This window comes from Macadamia integrifolia, chromosome 4 (assembly GCF_013358625.1).
Source record: "Macadamia integrifolia cultivar HAES 741 chromosome 4, SCU_Mint_v3, whole genome shotgun sequence".
Lineage (NCBI taxonomy): Eukaryota > Viridiplantae > Streptophyta > Magnoliopsida > Proteales > Proteaceae > Macadamia > Macadamia integrifolia.
Genome location: NC_056560.1, coordinates 33,495,325 through 33,522,606, shown reverse-complemented (window position 1 = coordinate 33,522,606; position 27,282 = coordinate 33,495,325). Strand labels below are relative to the sequence as shown.

General features: G+C 39.0%; 1 protein-coding gene across 2 annotated transcripts in view; it reads left to right on the top strand.

Annotated features, from left to right (window-relative positions):
• LOC122076467 overlaps window positions 1-26,981 on the top strand; it is a 29,497-nt gene extending 2,516 nt beyond the window's left edge. Inside the window, exons 2-18 of one of the 2 annotated variants that reach the window (XM_042641771.1) lie at window positions 791-1,039; window positions 2,314-2,501; window positions 2,588-2,756; window positions 4,409-4,546; window positions 4,624-4,813; window positions 6,131-6,276; window positions 6,498-6,674; window positions 13,509-13,619; window positions 14,229-14,348; window positions 14,490-14,646; window positions 17,852-18,015; window positions 18,135-18,221; window positions 20,022-20,350; window positions 21,144-21,225; window positions 21,376-21,515; window positions 24,936-25,182; window positions 26,140-26,981. In XM_042641771.1, coding sequence (XP_042497705.1) covers window positions 791-1,039; window positions 2,314-2,501; window positions 2,588-2,756; window positions 4,409-4,546; window positions 4,624-4,813; window positions 6,131-6,276; window positions 6,498-6,674; window positions 13,509-13,619; window positions 14,229-14,348; window positions 14,490-14,646; window positions 17,852-18,015; window positions 18,135-18,221; window positions 20,022-20,350; window positions 21,144-21,225; window positions 21,376-21,515; window positions 24,936-25,182; window positions 26,140-26,472 — 3,027 coding nt within the window. In that variant the 3' untranslated portion in view covers window positions 26,473-26,981. Of the gene's footprint in view, window positions 1-790; window positions 1,040-2,313; window positions 2,502-2,587; window positions 2,757-4,408; window positions 4,547-4,623; window positions 4,814-6,130; window positions 6,277-6,497; window positions 6,675-13,508; window positions 13,620-14,228; window positions 14,349-14,489; window positions 14,647-17,851; window positions 18,016-18,134; window positions 18,222-20,021; window positions 20,351-21,143; window positions 21,226-21,375; window positions 21,516-24,911; window positions 25,183-26,139 lie in introns of both variants that reach the window. The other variant, XM_042641770.1, reaches the window with a different exon arrangement.
• Window positions 26,982-27,282: the final 301 nt, after the last annotated feature.

Here is a 27,282-nt window from a genome sequence, read left to right as displayed (position 1 = left end):
GAGGGCACGATTGACCAGAAAAGCTTTCCAATGCCAATATTGATAACTGAAGCTTTTATCGAAGTAGTTGACATTAATGCCTCTTGTAACTTTGAAGTTTGAGTTGTTGGATCAATATCGTATTTCAGAACTAATCATTCATAAAAAAAAATCCCCTTCGAATTCAAGTTCCTATTCTCTCTCATTTTCTCCATTGGCTAAAAATTTTCACTCCAATGAATGGATAACTTCTCTCCTCTATTCATGAGGTAAAATGATTTATTGCATCTCGCATCTCAAATTGTTGCTCCTGTATTCATTAGATAATGCTGCTACTTCCAATTTATTTTGTAATTAATTTTACATTATGCCATCTTCCACATCAATTAAATTCGCATTGCTAGGAATATGATTGATTTCCACATTCTTATTCTTCTTTTTAATAAACAAAAACTGTAAAATTCCATATAAACTGATAATACTTGTTATGGAGAAAGGTAAAGTTTATGTCAACTGAAATTAAATGAATTAAAATATTTTCATCTGTTTGTATGTGTCTGTCTGTGTGTTGTTCACTTAGGAGTGTTGAAGACTTCTCACTCACAACCTCCTCCACGCCACACCTTAGATATCTGTATTAACCACTTTGTGTAGATAGCATAGGATTTGAAATTGTGTGCCAATGATTATTCAGACATAGATTGTGGCTTTTAGACATTTCTCACCATGGTGCCAGTTGGTTCGAGTATGGATTGACTTTATTGTTGAAAATTTTTTATGTTAATTCTTTCAACTTTTGATCTTCTTCCAGGTACGCTCCTTGGCAGCAGAATCTGATAGGGCTTATCAAGGAGGTCCACTCGAGCGTATGTTTTACAATGAAGCATCTCTTAATACTGATGAGGGAGGAGGGAATATGGATGTTAATGGACTTTCATTACCCAACCAGTATACACGGATGTTGGATTGGTTTGCTGTTGACCTCGAAGAAGAACATTCTGCAATGGATGGTCGAATAATTGAAGAACATACAGAATATGTTGTCCATGCTATTCACAGGGTATCACATTTTATACTACTTCAGGAGTTCTGTGTAGAATCAAATATTGCTTTTCAAATAATATTTGTTTGCAGTTTGAGGTATCTCAAATATGACATGGGTTCAACTCATAATTCTTTGTTTTTTTAGATAAAAAAAACCACCTTGGAAAAGGAAAATTTCCTTCTATTCAAATTGGCCCCTCTAAAATGAGATCCAACACTACACCTCCATAGAGGTGGCAGGGAATTTGGAGGCCTGGTAGGCTGGTACTCTAGCAGTCATCTTTGTGCCTCTTGATTGTGATATTTTTCGAATATTTTTTTTTTAATTTATTTTCAAGGATTATCTGAGGTGATTAATTCTGGCTGGCTTTCTGTATTTCTCTCCTCTACTTTGACCCATCAAAATGAAGAATGATGGCTTAAAAAGAGCAGCCCAGTGCGTGAGGCTCTGCTGCTGGAGGGTCTGGGAGGGGCAAATGTACGCAGCCTTACCCCTGCTTCGCAGGAGAGGCTGTTTCCAAGTTCTGAACCTGTGACCAACATGTTTGAAAGCTCCAAATCCTACATGTATGGGGGGCCGATCATGTAGAAAATATTATCAAACGGTTGGTTTTCAAGAGGGAAACTGTGGAGAATTAAGGGAAGAATTCTGATTTGCAATTCAGAATTTGAATTAGATAAGAGGGCAGATACTAGAAATTAAGGGATAGAATAGAGATTAGAACTGAAGGCACTATACTCCTGGTAAATGTTGGACCAGAAGTAGACTTTATGATATGTTGATTTCCCTTGTAAATAATAAAATGATTGGCATTAACAACAAAGCCCTGAAAAGAGTTAAAAGGCTAAGCGGCGTTTGTGTTGGTGACCTTATATAGTTGGGAAAACACTTAGTTGGGTTCATTAGTTACTTAGAAGCCATTGGGCATGATTCAATTCCTACCATGTAGTTAGTATAATGTCTTTTAACATTTGTAATTTATGTGTTCTAAATCAAGGTTCAAAATTTTGGGTTTCGACCTTTGTCGAAACAGGGTCGAAACCCAAAATTTCCGAAACCTGGTTGAAACCAGATTTTTTTTTAGGGCTAATTCTAGAAATTTGGGTCGAAATCTCTGAAACCTGGTCAAGACCAGATTTTTTTGGGCTAATTCTAGAACTATGTTCTAAATTGACTCTTGATGTGATTGTGTTCAAGGATTTTTAATTTTGCCACATTCTTCTTCTTTCTGTTTTTGGTTTACTCTGCTTTATAATTCAGAAGTGGTTGCTGTGTGCTTGTTCTTGTAGATTTTGGATCAGTATAAGGAGTTTCATGTTGCTCGATCTAAAGGTGGTGAAACCACTGGGAACTTGCCTAGAAGTGTGATATTAGTTGGTCACTCCATGGGTGGTTTTGTTGCTAGAGCTGCAATTGTCCATCCACATTTGAGGAAGTCAGCTGTTGAAACTGTTTTGACTCTTTCAAGTCCACACAAGTGAGCTTGTTCCATCTTCATCAATTCTCTGTGATTGCAACTCTTATTTACCAATCTAGTTTTTGAACTTAAACTATTTCATCCAGGTATCCTCCCGTGGCATTGCAACCATCCTTGGGTCAATACTTTGCGCATGTAAATGAGGAATGGAGAAAGGGATACGAGGTTCATACACATGAAGGCAATTGGGTGTCTGAGCCTGCACTTTCTCATGTTGTTGTTGTTTCTATTTCTGGTGGCATTCGAGATTACCAGGTTTTTCTTTTTCCCTTGCTCTATTGTGATTAATAAATAGTGTTTTCAATGTGAGAGTTTGTTATTGAATTCATAAATTATTTTCTGGGGTAACAGCAAGGAATCAATTTCATGGAGACTGGAAATTGAAAATCAAAGTAAACTGTACATGAGTTTGTAATTCAAATAATGAATTATTATAGTAGATGCTACAGTCTGCCCAATCTGGTTGAACTGGATATGGTTGACTGGGCGAGCTGACAATTATTTTTCCCATCCGAAAGGGTTTTAATCCTTTAAGAGACAACTTTGTAAATTGCTTTGGAATTTTCCTACTAAGGTGATTTATTAAAAAAAAGAAAAAAAGAAAAAAAGAAAAAAAGAAAAAAAGAAAAAAAGAAAAAAAAAAGGGAACAAAATCAGCACTAGCAAAATAGTGCCTGAGGATAGAATCTGACTCTGACTCTGCCTCAGTGGTAGCTTCTGTTCAATCGAACTCTGTTCCATGGTTTGCGCTTCAGAACTCTACATATATTCATCCTTTTCTCCTATCAATCCCATGGAAGATTACGCACTGCTTCAGGGAGGCCAATCCAATTGCTGATTTCTTAGCTAGGATGTGGCAAAATCTGGTTTATCTGCTACAATGGTTGACTTCCCGTCTCATATCGAAGAAGAGTTAGCGTTCGATGCCATGACTAGGCCAAGATTTCAATTTTATTAGTCTGTGGTTTGAGTTCCCTGCTGATGGCAATGCTGAAGGTGGGGAGGCTCTTTTCCGCATGTTTAGTTATTTGTTCTTGTTGATTTGGTTTGTGTCTCGTTTTTCTTCATTTTAATAAAATGCTATAAGAAAAGAAGTGTGGTGTTCATTCACAAGAAAAGAAAAATAAAGGGGGGGGGCGAGAACTACACAGACTTACCCGGAGAATATTAAGAGGCTGTTTTGACTGCTTGACCACCAGGTCGCAATATTCGTGCCTTACTGTTGGACCAAGCACACCCCTTATGAGAAATAAAACCCAACTTCCTCTAGGTTCTCTTTCACACTTGCCGAAGGATGATTCATAACAATGTCATCAATTGCTCTTCTTTTGACCCCCTTCCAGTGTTGAGTGATGGGCAGAATCGGAATTATCACCTGTCTTTTCTATAATTTTCTTCTGTTCTGTGACTTAAACATCTTTAAACTTCAATTGATTTCTCTACTCTTCTCATGGTTATGGTTTTGTCTTTATGATTCTCCCACCCTATGGGCCCCTGCAACTGTAGTTTCCAATCCATATTTTCACCCTAGCCCTAACTGGTTCGGGTTACATCATGGATGTCATGCATCAGAGAGTTAACACTAGCTATAGACTTAAATTGGTTGTACCTGAAAGTCTAATTTTATTCATTAAGCACTGGATATTGGATTAATTTCCTTTTGACTTGATTATGGAGAGGTGCTAAACTACAACACTGTTAAACTTCTCCAAATTTGTCCGCCAGGCAGGAATCTTGAGCCATACCAGAATCCATTTATTTTGATGATGCGCGTATACAATTTAGCAGTGTTGCAGTAGGGTATATTCATTTCATTTTCTATTACTGGTCTAATATTACTTTTGTGTTTTTGTGTAACTTGGAACTTTAATCTGTGTGTCTAACTCCTGTTGTTAACTTATTCGCAGGTTCGGTCTAAGTTTGAATCTCTTGATGGACTTGTACCCCCAACTCATGGTTTTATGTTAGGTAGTACAAGCATGAAGAATGTGTGGCTGTCAATGGAGCACCAGGCTATTCTATGGTGTAATCAATTGGTTGTACAGGTGAGTAGCATTTTTCATTTTTGGAATATATTTTATTTTGGGGGAGAAACTTGTGAGTTACTAAAACCTTTTTGCAGGTCTCGCACACGCTTCTTAGTTTGGTAGACTCCGAAACAGGTCAACCATATCTTAGCCCTAAAAAAAGAATTTCTGTGTTCACCAGTATGCTTCAGAGTGGGATATCACAGAGTTTTAAATGGATGAAGCGCTCACAATCATCTGAGCTTTCCAATCGTGTTATGAATGATAACGAGAAAGATATTGCTGGTATTGGCCACCCTCCACCGTCCCCCCCCCCTCCAGGGTGCAGTGCATGGAATAATTGTGCTTGTAGTTTATCCTCAAAATATTTTTGAATTTATTGATTTTATTTGGAGAACTTATATTGCTTAGTGTATTGCTTTTTTCCAAGCCACCACTTTTCATGTTGCTTATGTTGGCAACCAGGGTTTAACGGTCTAACTGAGATTATATTTTGGGGAAAACTTATATGTTTTAAACTTCCATACAGCCATCATGAGAGTGTAAGCTGCAATTAATGGTGTGACAAAAGCAATATGCACCCAGAGATACCTTGGCGCTTTGTTGATGTTCTCTGTTGGGCCTGTGCCCTCTTTAATTTTTTTAAGCATTGGCTGTGAATTGTTTGCTGCTTTTATGGATGCCATTTTTCTTTTAATAGTTTGATTGTTTCACTCGACTTGGAATATTCCAAAACCTGCTGAGAAGCCAGGCTTCTAATCATATATATTTTTAATAAGTGTGCTGATTTCTTAACAAATCCAATGTGATCAATATGGCTTATCAAATACATCTTATGGACTTGCAATGCAAAGCAATTACTTTCATTATTTTCGAGGGAAAGAATGCATTTATGGATCATGGTTCCCTTTCTTTGATTTAATTTGTCCTTTGTCAAACATTTCCTAACGAAAGGAGTCCACGAAGCAGCTGTTTGGAGCATTTAGGTTTCCAGTCATCTTCATACACTGAACTTGGGCTCAAAGCATGCTGCTAGATTTTCAGCCTTTGGGTTCCAAACCACCATCGTTTATCCAATTGTTGGTTTCATGTGCAAATGATTAATTATACCCTGAGTGTTTAATGAATCTAAACTACTGATTGCCATAAAGGGGAAGAAAACAGAGGAGTATAATTAATATTCAACACCTAAGAGGACGTTCTCTGAGAAAAGATGAAATTGGAATGCACAACTGAGAACTGAATCATCATAAAAGAATAATATCCATGCGGTAAGTGATAATTTGACTATTGTAGCACATGATCCATATCCATTGCACTGAAAATGCATGCTTGTACTTCTCTGGTGCTTTGCAATACCTCTGATATTTTTTTGACAAGTTTCTTAAGTTTGGCTGTAATTTTTTACACTGTTATCAGTTATGTTCTCCATGAGGTTTATTTTGTTACGAAAGTTTTTACTCCTAAAGAGGGCCCTGTGTCCTCGGGCAGTCATGGCATAAATATATGAAATGTTGGTAGGATACTGATCTTTTTCCACATCTGTTGATGAACTAGAAAATTAAGGTGGAAATTCAGAATCTTTTTTGGTGGTTCTTGCAGGGTCTAAGGTACAGATTTTATCCCCTTGTCCACGATCTGTTCATTGGAGTGATGATGGCCTTGAGAGGGACTTATACATTCAGACAACTACTGTAACTGTTTTGGCAATGGATGGTAGGAGGCGGTGGTTGGACATACAGAAACTGGTAAGTAGGCATAGTTATGTTACGTTTCCTTTATAATATATTGAGGTTAGAATTGTGATTTTGTTTTTACTGAGTTTTATCCCTATCATTAGATGCTTAGACTTTAAAAAATGCTACTTTTCTGTTGATGGGTCATGCTTCAAATAGCTTCTCAAGTATTCTGCAGAACTTAATTGCTGAGCCAAGATTTTGTTGTGAATGATTTTAATCTTTATGTTTAGGGATCAAATGGAAAAGGCCACTTCATGTTTGTTACAAACCTTGCTCCGTGTTCTGGAGTAAGACTTCATCTTTGGCCTGAGAAGGGTAAAACAACTTCAGAAATACCCCCTAGTAAAGGGGTCCTGGAGGTGACAACAAAGATGGTGAGCATTCCAGCTGGACCAGCTCCAAGGCAGGTATACTCATGATGTTCCTTAACAGATATCCTTCTAAATAAAAATATGGTTCTAACAGATCTTTGATAAGAGTTGTGCTAACATGGTCTACCGGAGGATGAAAGTTTCTTCCTTCCTGTGCCTAAAGGCAAAATATGTCGTACAAGAGATGGACAAGCTAAGAACCCTACAGCTGTTCCAACTTTTGTCCAATTTTAATTTCCATAGTACACTTTTCAATACATCGTATATGATACATGGGAAGATGGAGATCTCATCCTTTAATGTGTCAGTATTTTTTTTTCTTTCTTTTTTCTAATAACTCGTTATATGAACTTGCAAATATTCCCATTGGTGATGATGTTGGGTTTACTGTTTTTCATCTGTTCCAATGGCGGATTTTATTATAAGCTCAAAAATGACTGAAAATGTTTCCAGTTTGTTTCTAAAGGTTGTTCTACCTATCATAGCCTGCCTAGAGAACTGTTAACCAATTTTGTTAAAAAACACTGAAATATTTTGATTCTGACAAGGGGATACCAAAGTATGTTAAACGATTTAGGTTGAAATCTATCTTGGAAGTTGGAACAAAGATATACCACAATACTTAGATTCCAGGGAAGCCTGAAATCAAATAGTTTATGCTGTTTAAGTTTAAATCTAGAAACCAAAACAACTAAAACATTTTGGGGTCAACCGTGGTGACATATCTTGTAGCCATCAATCTCTTGGGCTGGGTTATTATTTGTCCACATCATCTATTTTTGGTTTTCCATTCTTAAGGTGTGGAAAGGCAATAGATATGCTTCTTTTCTGTCAGCATTTATTTTCTTCATTTGACTTATAGTTTCTTATGCAGTTGATTATCGTTTATCATTCATCATTCACTGCCAAAATTTTACTCTAACAATCAAGAGCATGGGGTGGGGGTTGGAATTGATGGTCTGTGCTGAAGAATCTTCTGAAGATTAGGAGCTATGAACTTGGATCTTTAACAAAACATGACCCTAGGATTGATAGTGTGGATAATTACCAAGAATCTGCTTCTCTTTCCTCTCCAATGAAAGTCCTTTATTAAAGGGTTCATAAATCTCTGAACTAGATATGAACTCCATTTATGAAACTCGAATTTTAATATCTACTATTACAATCCCAGATTCCTGCAACCAAATCAGTAAAACCAGAAAAAGAGAGAAAGAAAGGAGAAAGAGGAAGAGGAGAGAGAGGAGAAACCACAGAGAGCCTCAATGATAGAGCAGCCTACGATCAGTCTAGTATATGGCTGATTGCAGGGTTTTTTAGAATATATAAGTGTAATGATATGTGAACAAATACAAGACTGCCCCCAATACAAAAGAAATAAACCCTAACCCATATAGGGACCCGATAGGACAGAATTGCCCCTATCGGTTCCAGAGGAAGGCGCTAATCCTGATATCGGGATTAACTATTCTTAACACTCCCCCTCAAGATGGAGCATATACATCACCCATGCTCAGTTTGGTACAACCACTGCGAAGGCTTGGAGTAAACAACGACTTAGTAAACATGTCAGCTAACTGATCCGTTGAAGGAACAAACAGAGTCTCAATCAGCTTCTTCAGAACAACATCACAAACAAAATGACAGTCCACCTTTATGTGTTTGGTCCTCTCGTGGAAGACTGGGTTACTAGCAATGTAAACAACAGCTTGATTGTCACAATACATCTTCATTGGCTTGGTTATTGGAAATCCCAACTCCAAGTATAACGACCGCAGCCACATCAACTCAGCAGTGGTATGAGCCATAGCTCTGTACTCTGCCTCTGCATTGGATCGGGGTAATAGTAGTTTGCTTCTTGCTACGCCACGTAATAAGATTACCTCCAACAAAGGTACAGTATCCAGTGGTAGATCTCAAATCACTAGCAGAATCAACCCAATCAGCATCAGAGTAGCCAACTAGATCCATATGCTGATTAGGATGGTAAATCAACCCTTTTCCAGAAGCACATTTCAGATAACGAAGAACACTGACAGCAGCATCCCAATGTGCTTTCTGAAGAGACAACATGAATTGACTAAGAACTCCAACAACATAAGAAATGTCATAATGAGTCACAATCAGGTAAATCAGCTTGCCAATCAAACTCCTGTACTGATGCACATCTTGAAACGGTTCACCATCATCAACACCAAACTTGTGGTGAGGATCCATAGGAATATCAATAGGTTTGGATGCAAGCATCCAGTATCAGATAGAATATCCACAACATACTTTTTTTGAGATAGACTGATCCCTTTCTTGCATTGGATCACCTCAATCCCGAGAAAATAATAGACATGACCAAGATCCTTGGTCTGAAAATGGCACTGGAGATACGCCTTTTCTTCAGAAATACTTGCCTCATCATTGCCAGTGAGAATAATGTCATCAACATATACGACCAAGACCACCAGCTTGTCACCTCTGCGACGAACAAAGATTGAATGATCAGAATAGCACTGAGAAAAACCACACGTGACAATGGTGGAACTGAACTTGTCAAACCATGCTTGAGGAGACTGTTTAAGCCCATAAATAGCCTTGTGCAAGCGACACACATGACCTGTATTTTCCCCTCTGAGCAACATAATCAGGTGGTTGCTCCATATACACCTCCTCCTGGAGATCACTATACAGAAAAGCATTCTTGATGTCGAACTGAAATAACGGCCAATCAAAGTTGATAGCAAGAGAAATAAGAAGGCGAATAGAGTTCAATTTGGCAACCGGAGAAATGTCTCAAAGTAATCTACACTATAAGTCTAAGTATACCCTTTAGCAACCCGACGGCCTTTAACCGCCCAATAGAGCCATCAGAATGATACTTAACAGTGTACACGCAGCGACACTTAACCAGATCCTTACCAGGAGGTTGATCTACTAGATTCACGAGAGCATCCATTTCTACATCTATGGCAGCCTTCCATCCAGGGATACGAAGGGCATCATTATGGGAACGGGGAATGGGGTTAGTGGAAAGGGGTAGTACAAGGCCATGGATGGGAGAGGGAAGATGAGATAATGACATAAAGTTAGCAATAAGATACACAACCATGGATTTCTGAGTGCAGGAACGTGTACCTTTACGATGTGCAATTAGTAAGTCATCACGCGGAGGAGAAAGAGGAGCTTCACCAGCGGAAGACGGCAGTGGAAGGAGTGAATCTTCAGGGTTAATGACCTTGCCACCTGGCTGTCCAGTCTTCTTCCTGCGTTGATAAACCTGTAGGGGAGGTGAGTCACTGGTACTAGGATCATCAGGTAGGGGTATAAGAGAGGGTATGGGTGTAGGAGATGGAGAAGACCACTCCGGACTAGACTGGGACACCTGAGGAGAATAAAATGATGTACCTTCAAAAAAGGTCACAGGCACTGACAAAATTCCGATGAGTAATAGGGTTATAACCCTTCCTTTCTGGGTACGAGAGTAACCCAGAAAGATGCACCTAGTAGACCTCAAGGGATAACTTGTCAACCTACATATGCGGATTATGGACGAAACATACACACCCAAAAACACGGGGTGGAATAGTAAAACTTGGTAAATTAGGGAACATAACAAAAAATGGAGACTTATCCGCCAGGATAGAGGATGACATGCGATTAATCAAATAACAAGCGGTTAAAACACCATCATACCAAAAATGTTTAGGAACATGCATGTGAAGCATAATGGCACGGGCAACCTCAAGGAGATGCTGGTTCTTGCGCTCAGCTACCCCATTTTGCTGTGGGGTATAGGCACAACTAGTTTGGTGTATCATTCTATGGGTATCACAAAACTCAGATATATGAGCATATTCTAAAGCATTGTTAGAATGAAAAATTTTAATAGGAATGCCAAACTGAGTCTTTATTTCATTATAAAGTTTGTGAAACACATGTAAAAATTTAGAATTTTCCTTTAACATGTATAGCCATGTAAGATGAGAATGATCATCCACAAATGTCACAAAATAGCGAAAACCAAATCTGTTACTGACTCTTCCAGGACCCCATACATCCAAATGGATTAAAGAAAATAAAGACGGACTACGAGACAGAGCGAGATGGGAAAGACACACGATGATGTTTACCCAACTCATATGCCTCACACTCTAACCTAGGGACAGACTTAAAACTAGGAAATAAAAGCTGTAACCTAGAAAGCGACAAATGACCTAAATGACAGTGCCATTGGAAAGGAGTCACATCCCCAACAGCCGTAGCAGTAGCAGTAGTAGTAGGAGGACAACTGCTATTGAGGTAGTATAACCCATCCTTTTCATGCCCTCCACCAATCGTCTTCCTAGTGTGAAGATCCTGAAAGACACAGTAGGAAGGAAAGAAGGTTACTGACTAATTTAAAGAATGGGTTAATTGACTTATAGAGAGAAGACTTAGTGGAAATTGAAGGGCATGTAAGACAGAAGATAAATTAATGGATGGGGTAGGTGAAATAGTACCATGTACAAGGACTGGTGTGGAAGTGCCATTAGCAAGGATAACAGAACTGGAACTGGCATTAGTAGAAAGTCTTAAAAAGTGATGATTTACCGGTCATATGGGCAGGGCACCTGAATTAATGATCCAAGGAGTAGATGTAGTAAGAAGGGCTGAAGTACCTGCGTGGGCTAGAGTAGCAGTGGATGTAGACGCCATTAGATGTATTAGAAGATGCCTCAAGAGTGTGCAAGTGCCGGAGCAATTGATTGATGTCATTGCACAGACCGGTAGCTGAATCTCCTGAGGAAGGTGTTGGTTTAGGACCAACTAGAACCATTGTGTCAGTACCATCGTCAGACACTGCATGATTAGCTAATTATGTTGCCCACTCTGGTTTGCCATGCTTTGCCCAACAAGTCTCAACAGTATGGTTGGGCTTTCCACAAAAAATGCACTGGCAAGCTAAACGATCAGAGGACTGTCCACTAGATCCTTGACCAGCCAACCCACGACCTTCCCCATGACCACCACCATGACCACGAACACGAACCACGACCACGTCCACGGTTGGCATGGAAGGTAGAACTGTCATTAGTAGACTGATCAGGTTTAGTGGAGGAAGTAATTCGCTGTAGTCGTGAGTAGGTATCATTCAGAGTAGGCACAGTATCCCTTGCAAGTAAGTGACCCTTCACTGCCTTCAACTCATTGTTCAAACCAGCCAGGAATTTAGAGACAAAAAACTCGTTACGCTGAGCTTTCAACTTGTCAATGTCAGTGGTCAAGGGTTAGAAGACATTGAGTTCTTCAACCATACCTCTGAAAGTACTGTAATATTCAGAAAGTGGCTTGTCCGACTGGCGAAACTGAAACATTTTTTCATAGATATCATAGATACGGGTCATGTTCTTCTCATGAGAGTAGGTCTCCTTCAAGTCATTCCATACTCCCTTGGCAGCAGAGTGAAACATGACATTGGCAGCCACATCTGGTTCCATACTATTCCATAACCAAATTAAGATAAATGCATTCTCTTTCTGCCGTTGAGCGTAACCAGTGTCAAATTCTTTGGGAGGATCAGAGGTAGTGTAATCAAGCTTATCCTTCGCCATCAGATAAACTTTGACTAACTGAGCCCAAAGAAGGTAATTCAAGCTTCCCTTAAGCTTGATAGAAGTAATCTGGACATTCACATTGTTCGATGCAGAGGTGGTAGTAGTAGGAGTAGTAGTAGTCTTGGTCTTAGCCATGAGAGCAAGAATTAATGACAAGTATGTATTGCAAAGACAACCAAATAAGGAGAACTCACCAACCAGATCTGAGAAACAGCAGCCAAAGAGAAATTGGACCCCAAGAAACCGAAAAAAAATCCAGCCGATAGGTGCTGCTGGTAGGGTAATGTCGACCTTGATGGGAGCAGCAAAGGAGGCTTCAAAAGCCTAGTAGAGTATGTAGAGAGCTAGTAAAACAGCAGCACATTAAACCGTGAAGTAGTAGAGCTTCACACATAGGGCAGCAGCCAAAAACACATCACACATAGGGGCGGCAGCCATTAAAAACCTGCAGAATTGTATATCGGCTTCAGCGATTCCAGAGAACAAGGTCTGAATCCATGTAGCAGTGGTAGGAAGGCCTGATTGTGTTTATATCATTATAATTAGGTCAAAGAATTAAGGTAGGAGCAGCAATAGGTGGCTGTGCACCAAAGAAGAGTAGCGCAGGGTTGAGATCAGCAGAGAATGATGATGTCAATCCTTGATTTGATTACAGAAGCTCTGATACCATGTTACAATCCCAGATTCCTGCAACCAAATCAGTAAAACCAGAAAAAGAGAGAAAGAAAAGAGAAAGAGGAAGAGAAGAGAGAGAGGAGAAACCGCAGAGAGCCTCAATGAGAGAGCAACCTGCGATCAGTCCAGTATATGGCTGATCGTAGGGTTTCTTAGAATATATAAGGGTAATGATATGTGAACAAATACAAGACTGCCCCCAATACAAAAGAAATAAACCCTAACACCATATAGGGACCCGATAGGACAGAATTGCCCCTATCGGGTCTAGAGGAAGGCGCTAATCCCGATATCGGGATTAGCTCTTCTTAACATATACCATACATTTCATTTGTTCAAGCAAAATATGGCAGCGCATATTAGAGGCTACAGGGGACTAAGTAATAGTCTAATACATATATCCACACCTTTTGAAATACTGCTAACATTTACAATACTCTTAATATTTGACCATCCTTCTTTCCTTACTGCTCAGAACCTTATGACTGTGCTTGGGGGAAGGCTCCACAATTGGCAGTACTTGCATAATGCCATGTGAAATTGAAAATGATTGTGTAAATCAGGTAAAATGAGTGTCTCAAGCTTATTCTAAATTTTCTGTTTGTTTTACTAGATTGAACCAGGTGGCCAGACAGAACAAGCACCTCCATCTGCTGTAATTCTGCTGGGTCCTGATGATATGCATGGATTCCGATTCCTAACAATCTCAGTTGCTCCTCGCCCGGTATTCATTTCTTATCTTCTGTGGATCTGTTGGTCAAAATGTTTTGGTGCAATACTTATCTGATGGACATTTTGATGTCTATTGACTCTCTTTTTTCTTTCTCCTTCGATTGTCTACCTAGTTTTGCACCTAATGTCTTAACTAGTAGACCTGAATTTGCATTTTATTTGTCGTGTTTTTTGATAGATCATGCCATATGTGGCTTAAGAAAAGAAAGTAAGTTACTTGCTTTTGTTTACGTGCATTGACGTTCATGTAACTACTGTGATTTCTGGATATCTAGTGTGCTCCATAAGATTTATTGTTTTAGGAAGTTGGCCATATAGATAATTGGGGTTTTCTTAGATACTCTCCCTCTCTCTTCCCCCACCCTCTGGGGGCCACAGTAGTTTTGTTGGAACTTTGGATTAACCTCCATGTTTCTATTTTTATAAGATATGTACCTCTTCCTGTTTCTTTTGTGATCATGTAATCTCCAGTAGTTAAATTCATGTCACAGTATTTTTTTTTACTGGATATCCTTTGCTGATATGCTTCATAATTTTTTGGCAAAAGTGGAGCAGTTAGTGATTGGCATGTGATTAAACTCTGACTTGACCTTTTTTCCAGACTGTGTCAGGTAGACCACCACCAGCAGCTTCCATGGGAGTTGGACAGTTCTACAATCCAGAGGAAGGGGAGCAAGAGTTATCTGCTTGGGCTCTGCTTCGTTCTGCCTTTTCTCAAGAGGTCAAAGTTTTCAAGAAATCATCATTTTGTTTGCTGGGGTTTGAAATTTTGTAAGCATATGTATAATCAGGTTAGTTGAGATTATGCCTCGGCCGAATGGGGACTATAGTTTTCAAGTACATGCCTTTGGTTGTCATGCAGGAACTTTTGCTGAAGGAGGACCATCCTCTTGCATTGAATCTGTCATTCTCTGTAAGCCTAGGGCTTTTGCCTGTGGCTTTGTCGGTGAAAACGCTAGGCTGTGGAATAAAAAAATCTGGGCTTCCAGATGAAGAAGCTGGTGATTTGGATCACAGCAGTAAGGAATTCTTTCTACATAGTTTACTTTGGGTTCAAAATTTCCAACAATATGCATCATTTCGCGCTTCCTTCCGCTGTCATTGACATTTTCAGAAACCATAGATACCAAAAGTCTTTATTATTCATGGGATGAGAATACTCAATTAATTACTGAACCTTTTTCATAATTCTAATGGTTTTATTTGGAAAAGAATCGATACCAGTGCGAGTGTCTGGAGCTGACTATATGTTTATAACTTTGTCTTTGCCATTCTGATGATGCATTATAAATGCCTAAATAAGGTGATGCTGGTAATTAATTTATGTTGAAACCATAAGTTATGTGTTGATATATAGGGTGCCTCTTTTTGAATTTTGACTTGTGTTTCAAAGACTGTCTCCTTATAATGGCAAAACTATGCCATATAATGACACTGAAGAACTCTGCAATTTTGAACTCTGGTCCTCAAATAACAAGGAGGAGAAAATCCTACAGCGGAAAGAGAAGGGAAACATCCTTATCCATAAAAATATATATTATAGATATCTAATTACATCCTCCAATAACATGTATTTATACTCTCTAACCCTACTCAGATCTTCAGTTACTGACATCTGAGAAATACAACTTGGAATAGCAAGGTCTTGGTCTTATGGGATAGGAAACTTTATAAACTTTGAAACAACACCAATATAATGCAAAACAATCAAGTTTTAACCTCCAAATATAACTGTAAAGAAAAATGATGGAACTAATTCAATTTGCTGAAACTTTGAGATTCAATGCCTTGTGTCTCTTATCTTGTCCAATTGACTCCTCTTTCTATGCCTGAATCTTCTATCATATCAATGAATAGCATAATTGGGTTTCTCCAATCAGTCGGACCAGATTTTGCACGGATTTGATGCACTTTAGCCCCCTCCCATTTTTTTTCTCTGAATCCTGATCTGCTTCATAGATTTATGCAGATTTCCTGTTTTTTGTCCTACGTCATTTTAAGATTTGAGCAGCCACAGCTGTGGCCTCCCAAAATTTTACTCTATACTAGAGCCATATTTTGAGGGCACTTGAAGCGTTTAACTCATTTAACCTTTGGTTGCTGTATTTGTATTCCATAAGTTGTATCCATGAGGATTACTCTCGCACCTGTGCCTCCAAACTCCCAATTCATTTTTCAAGCAGGTTGTTGTTCATGAGATGCATGGGCCTATTTCTAAAACCAGCAATACTTTTGTATGAGCACACCCACTTCACTAAATGGTGCTTCCTTTCATTGTTTGATCAATCCCTAGAAAATCTCTGACCAATTGGAAAACTACTTTCACCAATATGAATTTCCCAACCAATTTGTTAAGATATAGGGCATATGGAAAATAAATGTTATTTCCTTCACTAAACTTGAGATGGACATGCTTCTACATATTTACAAAAGCTTTCTTGAATTTTCAGTTGTTATATAATTGAAGTAGTTTTTCAGTGGTCATGTGGCATGTCATTGAGACATTGACATCATTTTGCTTTAAAGTTTTCTGGCATTGATTGTTGGGACATGAGTAGGTAGAATGCAGAGTCCTATTGATGCGGAACCTGGGTCATAATACCCTATTTGGGCTTGCTATGGGGTAGTGGCCATTTTGTAATTACATGGGAGTTCAGAATCCTATCGGGAATGGTAAATATTAATTAGGACAGAGAAGTAAATAGATTTCAAAGAGATGGGAAATCCTGAAATTTAAGGCAAGAAGGAGATAAAATTGATACAACTTAAGAAGGGAGGGATCCCTTTTTTTTTTTTTTCTTTTTTTTTAAGTACAGAAGATATCTCTTCTTCTACCTCTCAACAGTACCAAGGGCTAGGGAAGCCAAATCAAGTTCAAATATTGGAACACTCTCATATTTTCTCCAACGTGTCTGAAACTTTAAGGGTGGAGTTGCTTAGCCCTGATAAGAAAACCAGCCCAGAAAATATTACTTTAATGGGGGTTGGAATGGTGCTAGGATTCTATGAACAGTTGCAGGAAGAAAACCCAGAAACAGAGCAGGAATTAGATTCTTCAGTTTATGAGAAGTCAATCTCAGCTTTATGATAATTAATCAACACATCATGAGCCCTTCTTTTATCCCAAGTTGGAAAGGGAACTAAGCAACAATGAAAGAGTTGCAGTAATAAACTGATGAGTAAAAAGGGGTGCAAAACAGAGTAACGGCCTGGAACTAAAATTAGAAGAAAGAAGAGAGAAGTAGAAGAACAGGAGCAGAGAGAAAAATAGAAGAAATAGGAAGAGGAATCAGACCTGATTCGAAAAGAGAGGGAGGAAGAGAGATTGCAGGGGAAGGGGAGAGAGTGGACAGAAGAGAGAGGGGAGGGAGATCGCAAGCCACAAAGGCTTCAACAATACAAACTAAATCTTATTCCATTCGTCTAATCTGCCGAATGAATTGGATTACAAACATATTAATAAGGCAATAAAACTTCTAAGAAGTGGTGTCTCTTAGACTAGGAAACTAAAATCAACTCTAATAGTAAACCCAATATTCTACATAATCTACCTCCTACCGAAGAAAATCACTTAAAATAATAAGATATCATGATTTTTTTTTTTTGGTGAAAGAAATATTACAATGTTGTTCCCAAAATAAATCCTATATATTCTATTGGACAACTACCAAACTTGGACCCTGTTCTTGCTTGGGGCTCTCAAACGCAAGGAATTAAATTTTGGGTTTTGGACAGGCCGAAACCGAGATGTGTGCCGAAAGCACCGAAACCTGGCCAAAACCAGGTATTTTTTTTTTCTAGGCTATTGCTAGAAATTTGGGCCGAGACCACAAAAACCAGGTATTTTTTTCCAAAATTTCCAAAATTTCGGAGAAACCAGGTTTCGTCTTGGGGTCCATTGAGATGGCCAGAACCTCCGAAATTTCGGCCGAATTGGCTGAGATTTAGATCCTTGCTCAAATGTATTCGGTCCAGTTTGGTCCGGTCCAAAGAGCTGCTCCTGCATCACCTATCATTGTAAATTTTCTGGTTTCCATACCATTTTCATCTTAGGACTGATGTTATGTTTGATATTTTTCTTTTAAATTATATGTCAAAGACGGACTCAACATGAGGTCTCTCATGCACTTTCAACTGTATTGTATTTTGTTTCTGGTAATTCTTTTTTCTTATTCCCCTTCCCAGTCCACAGCCCCTAATGATATCTTTCTTCTGGTACTGCAGAGCTCTGCAAATTGCGTTGTTTTCCACCTGTAGCATTTGCTTGGGATACAACATCAGATCTTCACATAATTCCAAATTTGTATTCTGAGACAATTGTTGTGGATTCTGCACCAGCCCTTTGGGATTCAACTCAGGGGTCTGACAGGTCTACTGTATTGTTGCTGGTATGAAGTCACTTGGTGGTCATACGGATAACATACTTGCAAGAAATTATTTAGAATTTATTGCCAGTGCTTAAATTATACTGTTATTTCCTTAACTTGTTGAGGCCTTTATGTTTCAGGTAGATCCACATTGTTCATACAAAATCACCGCTGCTGTCTCTCTCACTTCTTCTGCCAGCAGATTTCTGCTTTTGTACTGTTCGCAGGTGATAATTGATAACAGCCCTACTGCAAATACTGTATCAGCCTTTTCAGTTGCAAATTTTATTTCTAATTTTCATATCTTATACTCTCAGCGACTTCTCCTGCAATATTTACTGTAGGGAATCAAACCTCTTGCTGAAGCTCCATTTTCTAATTTTACTAGAACTAACTCATGTACTTGATTTGTTGTTCCATTATGTGAGAATCCCCCAAAATCGGTGATAATCATCCAAAAAGATAGTCTTTTTGATTCATGCCTTGTATTCTACCTTCAACATATTTTATTTCAGTTCTCCATATTCACTTTTTGAGTGAATAAATAATTCATTACAAAAGAGGAGAAAAACACAACCCCAAAAAAGGGGGAAAGAAGAGAAAAACCTTAAGAGGGGGGAGCTCGAAGAAGAGAGGGGGAGAGATCCTGGGAAACAAAAATATGCCTGTTCCTTGGGGAATCATTACAAGTGGAGGAGACCACAGAGAGCTTAGCTATGTCAAAGGAGATGGAATTCCAAATCTGACAAATAGGTTGAGATTGGAGGTCCATTTCCTTAGATTTATTTCTATTGAAATCTGATTGATGGTGGCATTAAAGGAAAGATTTCCCGCAATATCACAAACAGTAGAATCGGCAAAGGACATATCTATCTAAATCCTTTCCCTTTGTTATGGGATGGGTCCTACGACTTCTCGGCCAATATTTAGCAATGACCCCTATCTAAGATATAGGAGGCGATAGGGCAATATAGGTGATCTACATCTTCTATGGCATTCCAGCAGAGACAACAGACAGTGAAATGATGATGAGGAATATGGGGTGTTTAGACCAAACTAGCTTGCGCCAAGGAACAAGAGGAATTGTTCGAATGTGACCCGCCTTAGAACTAAATAGACCCGAGGAGATTGGAGATCAGGTGATGGAGTCACCTCTACCATGGGGCCTTCTGACAATGGAGGGTAAGGCATTCCACACACACTAGCAAGCAAAGGGGAAGAGGGAACTGGGGGGGGGGGTTCCAAATTCTGGAGTTAAGGATATCAACAGCCATCGAATTCCTGAGGAGACCCGATCCATAAATAGTTCTTGCACTGACCAGATGGAGGAGGATTCCCATAGGGTGCCAATGGTCAAGCCAAAGAGAGGTAGTCAGACCATCATCAATGTGGCTGTGGATGGCCCTAAGGGCAATAGTCCTAAGAGACAGAATCTAACACCAGACCCATGGAGCATCAGAACTAACATGAGCAGTCCATAAGAATCCTTTTCCTTTTTATCATTCCTCTCTTAATTTTTGTATCCGGCAGTAAGCAATACGGGGGGTTTCTGCTATATGGTTGGTTGGTTCTGTATGGGTACAATGGATCGATTGGGGCGAGTGCATATTGTTAAGGATGTACTTTTAGTTTCTCTATGAAATTATGATTCCGATGGTCGCCTAGAAAGGCATATTTTTAATGAACAAGGTAGGTAACGATGGGAAGGAGGGAGTATGATGTATCTTGGAACTCATTCAGGGGCAAGTTTCTGTTTTGTTTATTGTTTTTTCTTAGTTGATAATTCTTTCACAACTTTCTTGCATCTTCCTCTTTCGCTTTCTTAACAAAGTCATGATCCATTTGAAAAATTGAAATCTAGTCACATCTTAATCAACTTCACCTTTTGGTTGAACGCCAACTCGCTTCATGTTACATACATATTTGTAATTATTTTTTTCATGAGTAATTTGTGGTTGACTCTTTTTTTTTTTCTTGATAAGTAATTGATGATTAACTTTTCATGTTACTGGTTTTCTTTCATGCAGATGGTTGGTTTTTCGATAGCCGTTATGTTTTTTGCTCTGATGCGACAAGCACATGCTTGGGAACTGGATTTGCCTCTTCCATCCTTGCTGGAAGCTGTGGAATCCAATTTGAGAATGCCATCATCCTTTCTGCTTCTAGCTATAGTACCCATTTTGATTTCCTTGGTCGTTTCCTTGCTAACTTCACAGCCGTTCCCTCCACTAACTAACTTCATCATCGTTTCCATAATCTGCTATGCATTTGCAAATGGAGTTGTCATCTTGCTGATTTTGATCTCCCAATTTGTCCTATATTTGGCTGCCATTCTACATGTTTTCATCAGGATACGGTGAGTAAAATCGTTCTTTAAGTCTGTGTTCTTTGCTATATTTTATGTTTTTCCCTCGAAACAACTGGTAGAACTTCAGTGCCTCAGTTGCCTTAAATTGCTTCTGTTGTTTCTGAATTTAGTATATTGGGTTTTTTCGCAAACTTGAAAAATATGTTAATTTTGCTGGACATAATGAATTATAAATACATGCCTCTATTTATAGGTGTATGGTGTTTCATTCACACTACTTGGTTGATATTGAACTGATTTTATGTCATTCACCATCAGTGGGTGGAGTAAAGAATCATCGACATGTTATGGGGCAGTGGGGTTTTGGGAGCTTGGATTTTGGCCAACCATGATTTGATTTAACCTGAAGGATCTGGCAGTGGCGAAAAAAGAGTGTTTCTTTTTTTATCATGTTCTCTTTTGGTATCTCTGCATAATTTTTATTTCAGTCAGGTCTGTCAAATGGTTCATCTGAACTTGTGATTTGTGGAGCTCAGGTTGTGACACTTAGGTCTTTGGTTGTTTCGGCTTTGTTTGCTATTTTGGTTATATTCAACCCATAGTCCAAGATGAAGGTCCGAAGAGAATTTAGCATTAGCATCAAATTTTGAAGTAATCTTTATGAATAATAAGATATTTAAATGAGCTGGAGCATAATGTATTCCCAATCCAACCATACCAAGTTAGCTGGAGGTCTCGTTTATATGCAAACAAAGAGTACTAGCTCAGTTTGTTTAGATTTAGAAGTTGGGATTATTACAGATTACTCCTTCTGTCTGGTGAAACATGTAATATTTTGCAGGTGGCAAGCGTTGGATGAAAATTTCCATTTTACATTTTCTCGCCGATTCCTTAGGTTTTTCTCCAGTTTCTTTTCATTTAAGGTAAACTCTTTTTCTGAAATTCTGGTGGATAATTGTAGCTCATTTCTGTTGGGAACTTAAGTGTATTTTTCTCTAGCTTGTATGTGTGTTTGTAAACTTGATCATCCGAATCTCATGTTTGTTGTTCATCCTACCTATTCTTATGAACAGGCGTTGAGGATTATCGGAGGCAATACAACTCTTGTTACGGCACTTGTTGCCTCCACTTTTGTGTGTTTTGTTCATCCAGCATTGGGTCTGCTCATACTGCTCCTATCTCATGTTGTAAAATGTCATTCTGCTCTCTACAGGTATGCCTTAAATGCACACCATTTCTTGTTTTCCACTATTGTAATGCTAGCTTGTAGGTAGCAGTTGCAATGTGCCAGTTCTGGTCTTGAAGCATGAAGGGTAATATGCTCACACTCGACTTAATTACAACCTTGTTCTGATTTGCCAGCACAGAACAAAGTGTTGGGTTATAGTGTAGTGCTATGAGGAAAAGGGGGGAAAACAAGTAGCATCATTGATGTAAGGGATTCCCAGGTGACTAGGTTTTTTACAAGATTAACTAACCAGGTAGGGTAAACTCAAGGGACTTGGGTTGGATAGGGTAAGAGAAACTCAGCAAACAGGATTGACATGCAAGTAAAATGAATTTAATGAATAATGTAGCAATGAACAATAATAGTCTGAGCATAAAAGCACATAAACTCACTCAAGCTTCAGGTGGGAGTATGGGGTAGGGAACATGGCAGCAACTATGTGTTAAGTTTAGCATGAGTCGATCAAGACATTAAGCAAACTAAGTAAACCAAACAATGCCTAAAATCAACCAACTAATGAAAGGTAAAACAACAGAAGTTTCTTTAGGAAAACAATAAATATCGGCTTAAAAGAAAAAGTATATGTTCAGATTTCAGTGGGGACTAATGGAGGTAATGGGCGGCCAATGAATGTAGAACAGGGGGTTCTTTACTTACCTTCTTGCTGTCTGAAGTCTGAGGAGAAGAGAAGAATTCGAGGTCCTCCAAAATAAAGAGTTGCAGTCCAACCTACTTGATAAAGAATAGCAGTCCCGATTGTTGGAGAAGTTCCAGCAGCAACCCAGTTGGGGGTTTTCTCGATGGAGATAATCTCTAATGATGGTGAACAATTTCTGCAATAGGGCAGGGGCAACAGGGAAGACAGAAAACAGAAAAGAGAGGGATGAAGGTCGAGAAAGGGAGAAGGAGAATGGGAGAGAGAGCCATGAGAGAGAGAGAAGGCTAGAAACAGAGGGAGACCGAGAGTGAGAGATGAGAAGAGGGAGAGGGCAGTGAGAGAGAATTCGTAGGGGGGTTTGGGGGGCTGTTTTGCCTTCAATAATCTTCATTCATTAATTAGAACCTTTGGCCATTGGCCTTACAATGTACTTATAAAATAAACTTCTAAGAAAAGGAAAAGATCCAAACAGAATCTGCTAAATAAAGAATTCTATACTAAAAAAAGACACAAATAAGAGAAATAATAAAAAAAGAAAACAGAATCTGCAAAATACGTAAGGAGTCCTAACCTCTTTAGGGAAATAAAAATACTACTTAATTAAAATAGATTTATTCCCTAACAAAAAAAACATAAAATAGGTAAGGAGTCTTCTTCCTTGCGTTGACTGCTAGTGGGGCCCATATACAGCTGCTTGAGTTCCTGCGTGGCTCTCCAATGGTGGGCCCCAATCTGATCCTTAACCATCCAACCAAATAGAGTCCAGGTTGGATGGTTCTCTGTGCCGGCTTTTCTGGTAAACCCTAAAGCTTGGGCTGATGTCCCCATCAATCATGTTCATAGCAGAGTAAATATACTTATACAGTAAGGAAATGTTACCTTTGTTGCACTTATATTTGGGTACCCAGACTGTTCTACAGGTCTGGGGTGCCCGTTGCCTTCTGACTGAGGTCATCTTATCTTGTTAAGGGTGAAAATTGTGAAAATGAGTTAGGAAACCTCATAAAAGCTTAAATTCTCTGGTTGAAATCTCATACATTTTGTTATGCTCTTATGTTGAAAAAATCGGTTACTTAGATTACTCACCTGTAGACCCTATTAAAAGCTTATTACATAGGGGGAGATCCAAAGGAACTTTCTATGGGAATTTGGGGATGAGAAAGAAGATTATCTTGCCCACAGGGACCTGGTTTGAGAACAAAAGTAGCAAGAGCATTATGGGATTTTACAGGAAACCTGCTAATTTATGATACCAAGTCATTAGGGCCAAGTCTGGTCTGCAAAGAAACAATTAGGATTCCTGTTGGCTAATTGTGTTATATAGCTTAGCCCATAAAATATTAGCAGTGAATTTCCTGTATTCATCTTTTACAATATGTGCGGTTGAGCTGAGAATGAACTCCAAGGAGTCACATGGTTGGGGAGATTCTGTTGTACATTAGTCTGGATTGTGCTATTGAAAGTTTACTTTGTTTATTGTGCAAACATTAGGTGCGATTGTGGAATCTTTTGTATGTGTGAAGGTACTATCTGCAATTATTTTCTTTTCCTTAATGTAATGTGCACATATTGTATATATAAGAAAAACCCACATATAATAAACAAAGCATAGAATATAATATAACCATATTCATAAAAAACAAAACAATAAACATAAATTAATGAAAACTTGTGAAGTGTCAACAAGGCTTGGTATCGCCTTGGACCCAAGAAAGAGCTAGACTCCTTGACAACTATGGTTTACAGCAAGGATTTGCCCCCCCCCCCTTCTCCTTCTAAATAGAGGATGTACGCCGATGGCTAAGGATGTTAGAATTTCTATTTGTATTTTTTTCACTCACCAGTGGCTTCTTGTTGACAGATAAAAACTTTTGGGTTGAACTTGGTAACCTCGCCCTGACAATCGACTAATTTTCTTCCTCGGCCATTGGATCGAATGTCTGTTTTAATGATTGGCTTTATTAGTTGACGGTCAAATTTCTGAGTTTTCTGAGTTAAAGAATCTTTCTCTGATTTCAATTATCTTGTCATTATTTTTGAATCAGGTATCACTAAAGAAGCATATTTTCACTGAGCGGAATTGTCGACACAAGTCAATATGTGTTCTGATTAAATGAGGACTGATTTGGGTGTTAACTATTTCTAAGATCGAAAAGGTTTCCATAAATAAAAATAAAAAAATTCTAGAAAATATACATGTACATACTATCTGGGTTTGTTGTATTCTTGCATCCTTATTAAAACTCGGCCCACCATTTAATATCTTGCATCAAACCTAAGGGGGAGAAGATTTTGTTATTCAGGTCACCTTTCAATGAGTGCGAATGTGCTCCTGAATCATGATCCCTTATAAACATTACCTTGTCTTCATTGTCTAGGGACAAAGGACCTCTGCACTTCATTTTCCTTGCATGCTTCTTTCCAGGCTTCTTGCATGCTGTTTCCATTTGCTGCCATAATTGAAATGTCACCCAGACTAATTTTTATGATGTTTGCGAACAATCCTAAGGCATTCACAAGAAATTTATTTTTCATGTTTCTTCACATTTATGAATGAGAGAAAGTATCGCAACAAGTTTCTTTTCGCATTTCTCGAATGGGATTATTTTAGATATTGAAGACTTTTTCTTTTCTTTTTTTAATAATAAGATTACCAAGTTTCATGACATATGTTGCTCCTGTTACCATGTTGATCCTAAGTGTTACTGCCGGTTTTGTAACAGTGTTTTCGCGGCTTCATTTCGCAGCCACGCTAGAAGAAAGGAGTTTGATGCCAAAATCAACGGCAATGATGTATCTGAACAGTTGAATTACAGATCCGGTGGTGGATTCAACCCTCTTCTCCCTCTGGAGGAAAACTTCCCTCACAGTCCACACACTGCAAAAAGCTTCGGTGACACACAATTAGAGATCTTCAACTATTGGCATGGCTTGCTAATGTTGCACCTCCTTGCAGCCCTCATGTTTGTACCATCACTTTTTTCTTGGTTGCAGGTAAGGATTATTGTTCCCTCTTAAAGTGTGAGGTTTACTATTAGTGGTCAGTGGAGCACTGATCCTAGATCAAGGAGACTCTCTCTGTTTGATTAAGCCAAGTTTCTTGTTGATCCCAGAAGCCAGCTCAAAAAAATTCATTTTGGTTTGGGATCAATGTATCTCAATGCCGTTAAACCAAGTTGAATTGCTGAGCTACACAACTTGGTCAAATCATTTGTCAGAACTTTCGCGTGTCCGTTTGATAGTTTTTTTTCTTGGACTGGTAAATTAGTTCTTGATTCTCGTCTGCTTGTCTCTACATCTACTAAATCCAAGTCAACTTAAGGCAATATTACTTGGAATTGCTCCAAGACATATATGTTCCCATTTGGCCTATTATCTTACAATTTGATCCAATCCATTTGTTCATTGGGCTATCTCCTCCATTGCAGACACCTGTAACAAAAGAAAGGGGGGGGGGTTGGAATTGTCAAGCTCTTTAAGAAATGAAATTACCTGATTGAGAAAAGAAGTGCATGCTCTGTTATATTAGTTCCATTTCATACCATGGGTTTGATGTGCATTCTATGTTCTGGAATCAATCGACTATCGGAAAAAAGGAGGCAAAATAGTGTCTATCCCAACATATATGCTGATGATATCTATTTATCTACATACCCTATAACTTAATGAATAAATCCCTTCCATAAACTTAAAGCTCAAAGACATGAACATTTTGAAATAGGTCTCCTGGTATCACTTAGCATCTTTGCATGCATAAACCAGACTTCCACACCTCGCCACCCGCACCCCAACCAACTTTAGTTTCCAAGCCACGGCAAGAAATGTTCCTGCGATTCTTGCATTTTTCACTACTTGTGTACCACGTCACTTTTGAGCTTCTAACATAAGAATGTTGCATCATCATGCATATTTAGCTTGTGCCTACCACTTACTATCTCCATTGTCTTGCAGAGATTTGGGATGGGCGAAAGCTTTCCATGGTTCTTGGACTCTGCTCTTTGCATTGGTGTCATCCTCCATGGGCTATGCTGGTCAAATCCTGGGTTTAATTCCCTTTCTTTTGCATTTTCTGGCATCTGGGGCCAGGAAGTTGGCCTGAGTTTTATCTACCTTTTTGCTGGATACTATTCGTATCTAGTGGGCCTTGCTTTGGCTCCCTACAAAACATTTTATGCTATGGCTTTCATTGGGGCCATTTCCTTGACTTTAAGGATCATTGAGAGGAGGAGCAGAGTTAGAGGGGAGGGATATTTTAGGACCCGGAGGCATTCTCACAGACACTGACGCAGCTCATCTTTCCAAAAGCTATGCAAACCACATTAGCAAAGCAGGTAGCAGCTCCCATTTACATTTGCCCTCATTTTACATGGTGATATTGTGACAGGCACCATGGATACAGCCTGGTTGCCAGAGGTTTTGCAGTTCCGATGTCTTTCGAGACCTGATTTGATGATGTTTATGATGGGAGAAGATGAAGGAAATCGAGGTTCTAATTTTGTGTACCCTCATCCCGGTTTGTGAAATTTCATTCCAATTTCCCTCCACCTCCCATGATGTGGATATACATGGAAAGTGTGGGAAAGTTCCGATTATGCCAGTTTCGACACTCATTTTGCCACATCAATCGCATTAGGTTTGGGGCCCAAAACACTACAATTTGTTGCTTCTTAACTCAAATTTATGGTTTGTATAGGGCTTCTGATGTGACCTGAAATTTTCAGTGAGCATAAGATGTTCGGCACCAGGTCAGATATTTGCCAAATCTGAATGGGTTCCAACATGTTCCATGCAAATTTTGATTTTTTTTTTCTTAATACGATTTTGAAAAATGAAAAATGGAATTCGTCCGAAAAGCCTGTACTTGTAAGGTAAGCAAGCGCAAGGCCATATCAACCCCTGCAAAGTCCCTTGTGGAACCAATGTGGGATCAGTCAAACCAACATCCAGGTTGGCCTATTTTGGATCAGCTGGCCTTTTTTAAAGAGTCTCCAATTCGCTCACACTGGGCAGGTAGTCATTTTTTATGGATCGAGGATTGATTGCTTTGATACTGCTGATATGAGCCTGAGGAGAATTAGCAGCCAAAGCTGGCTT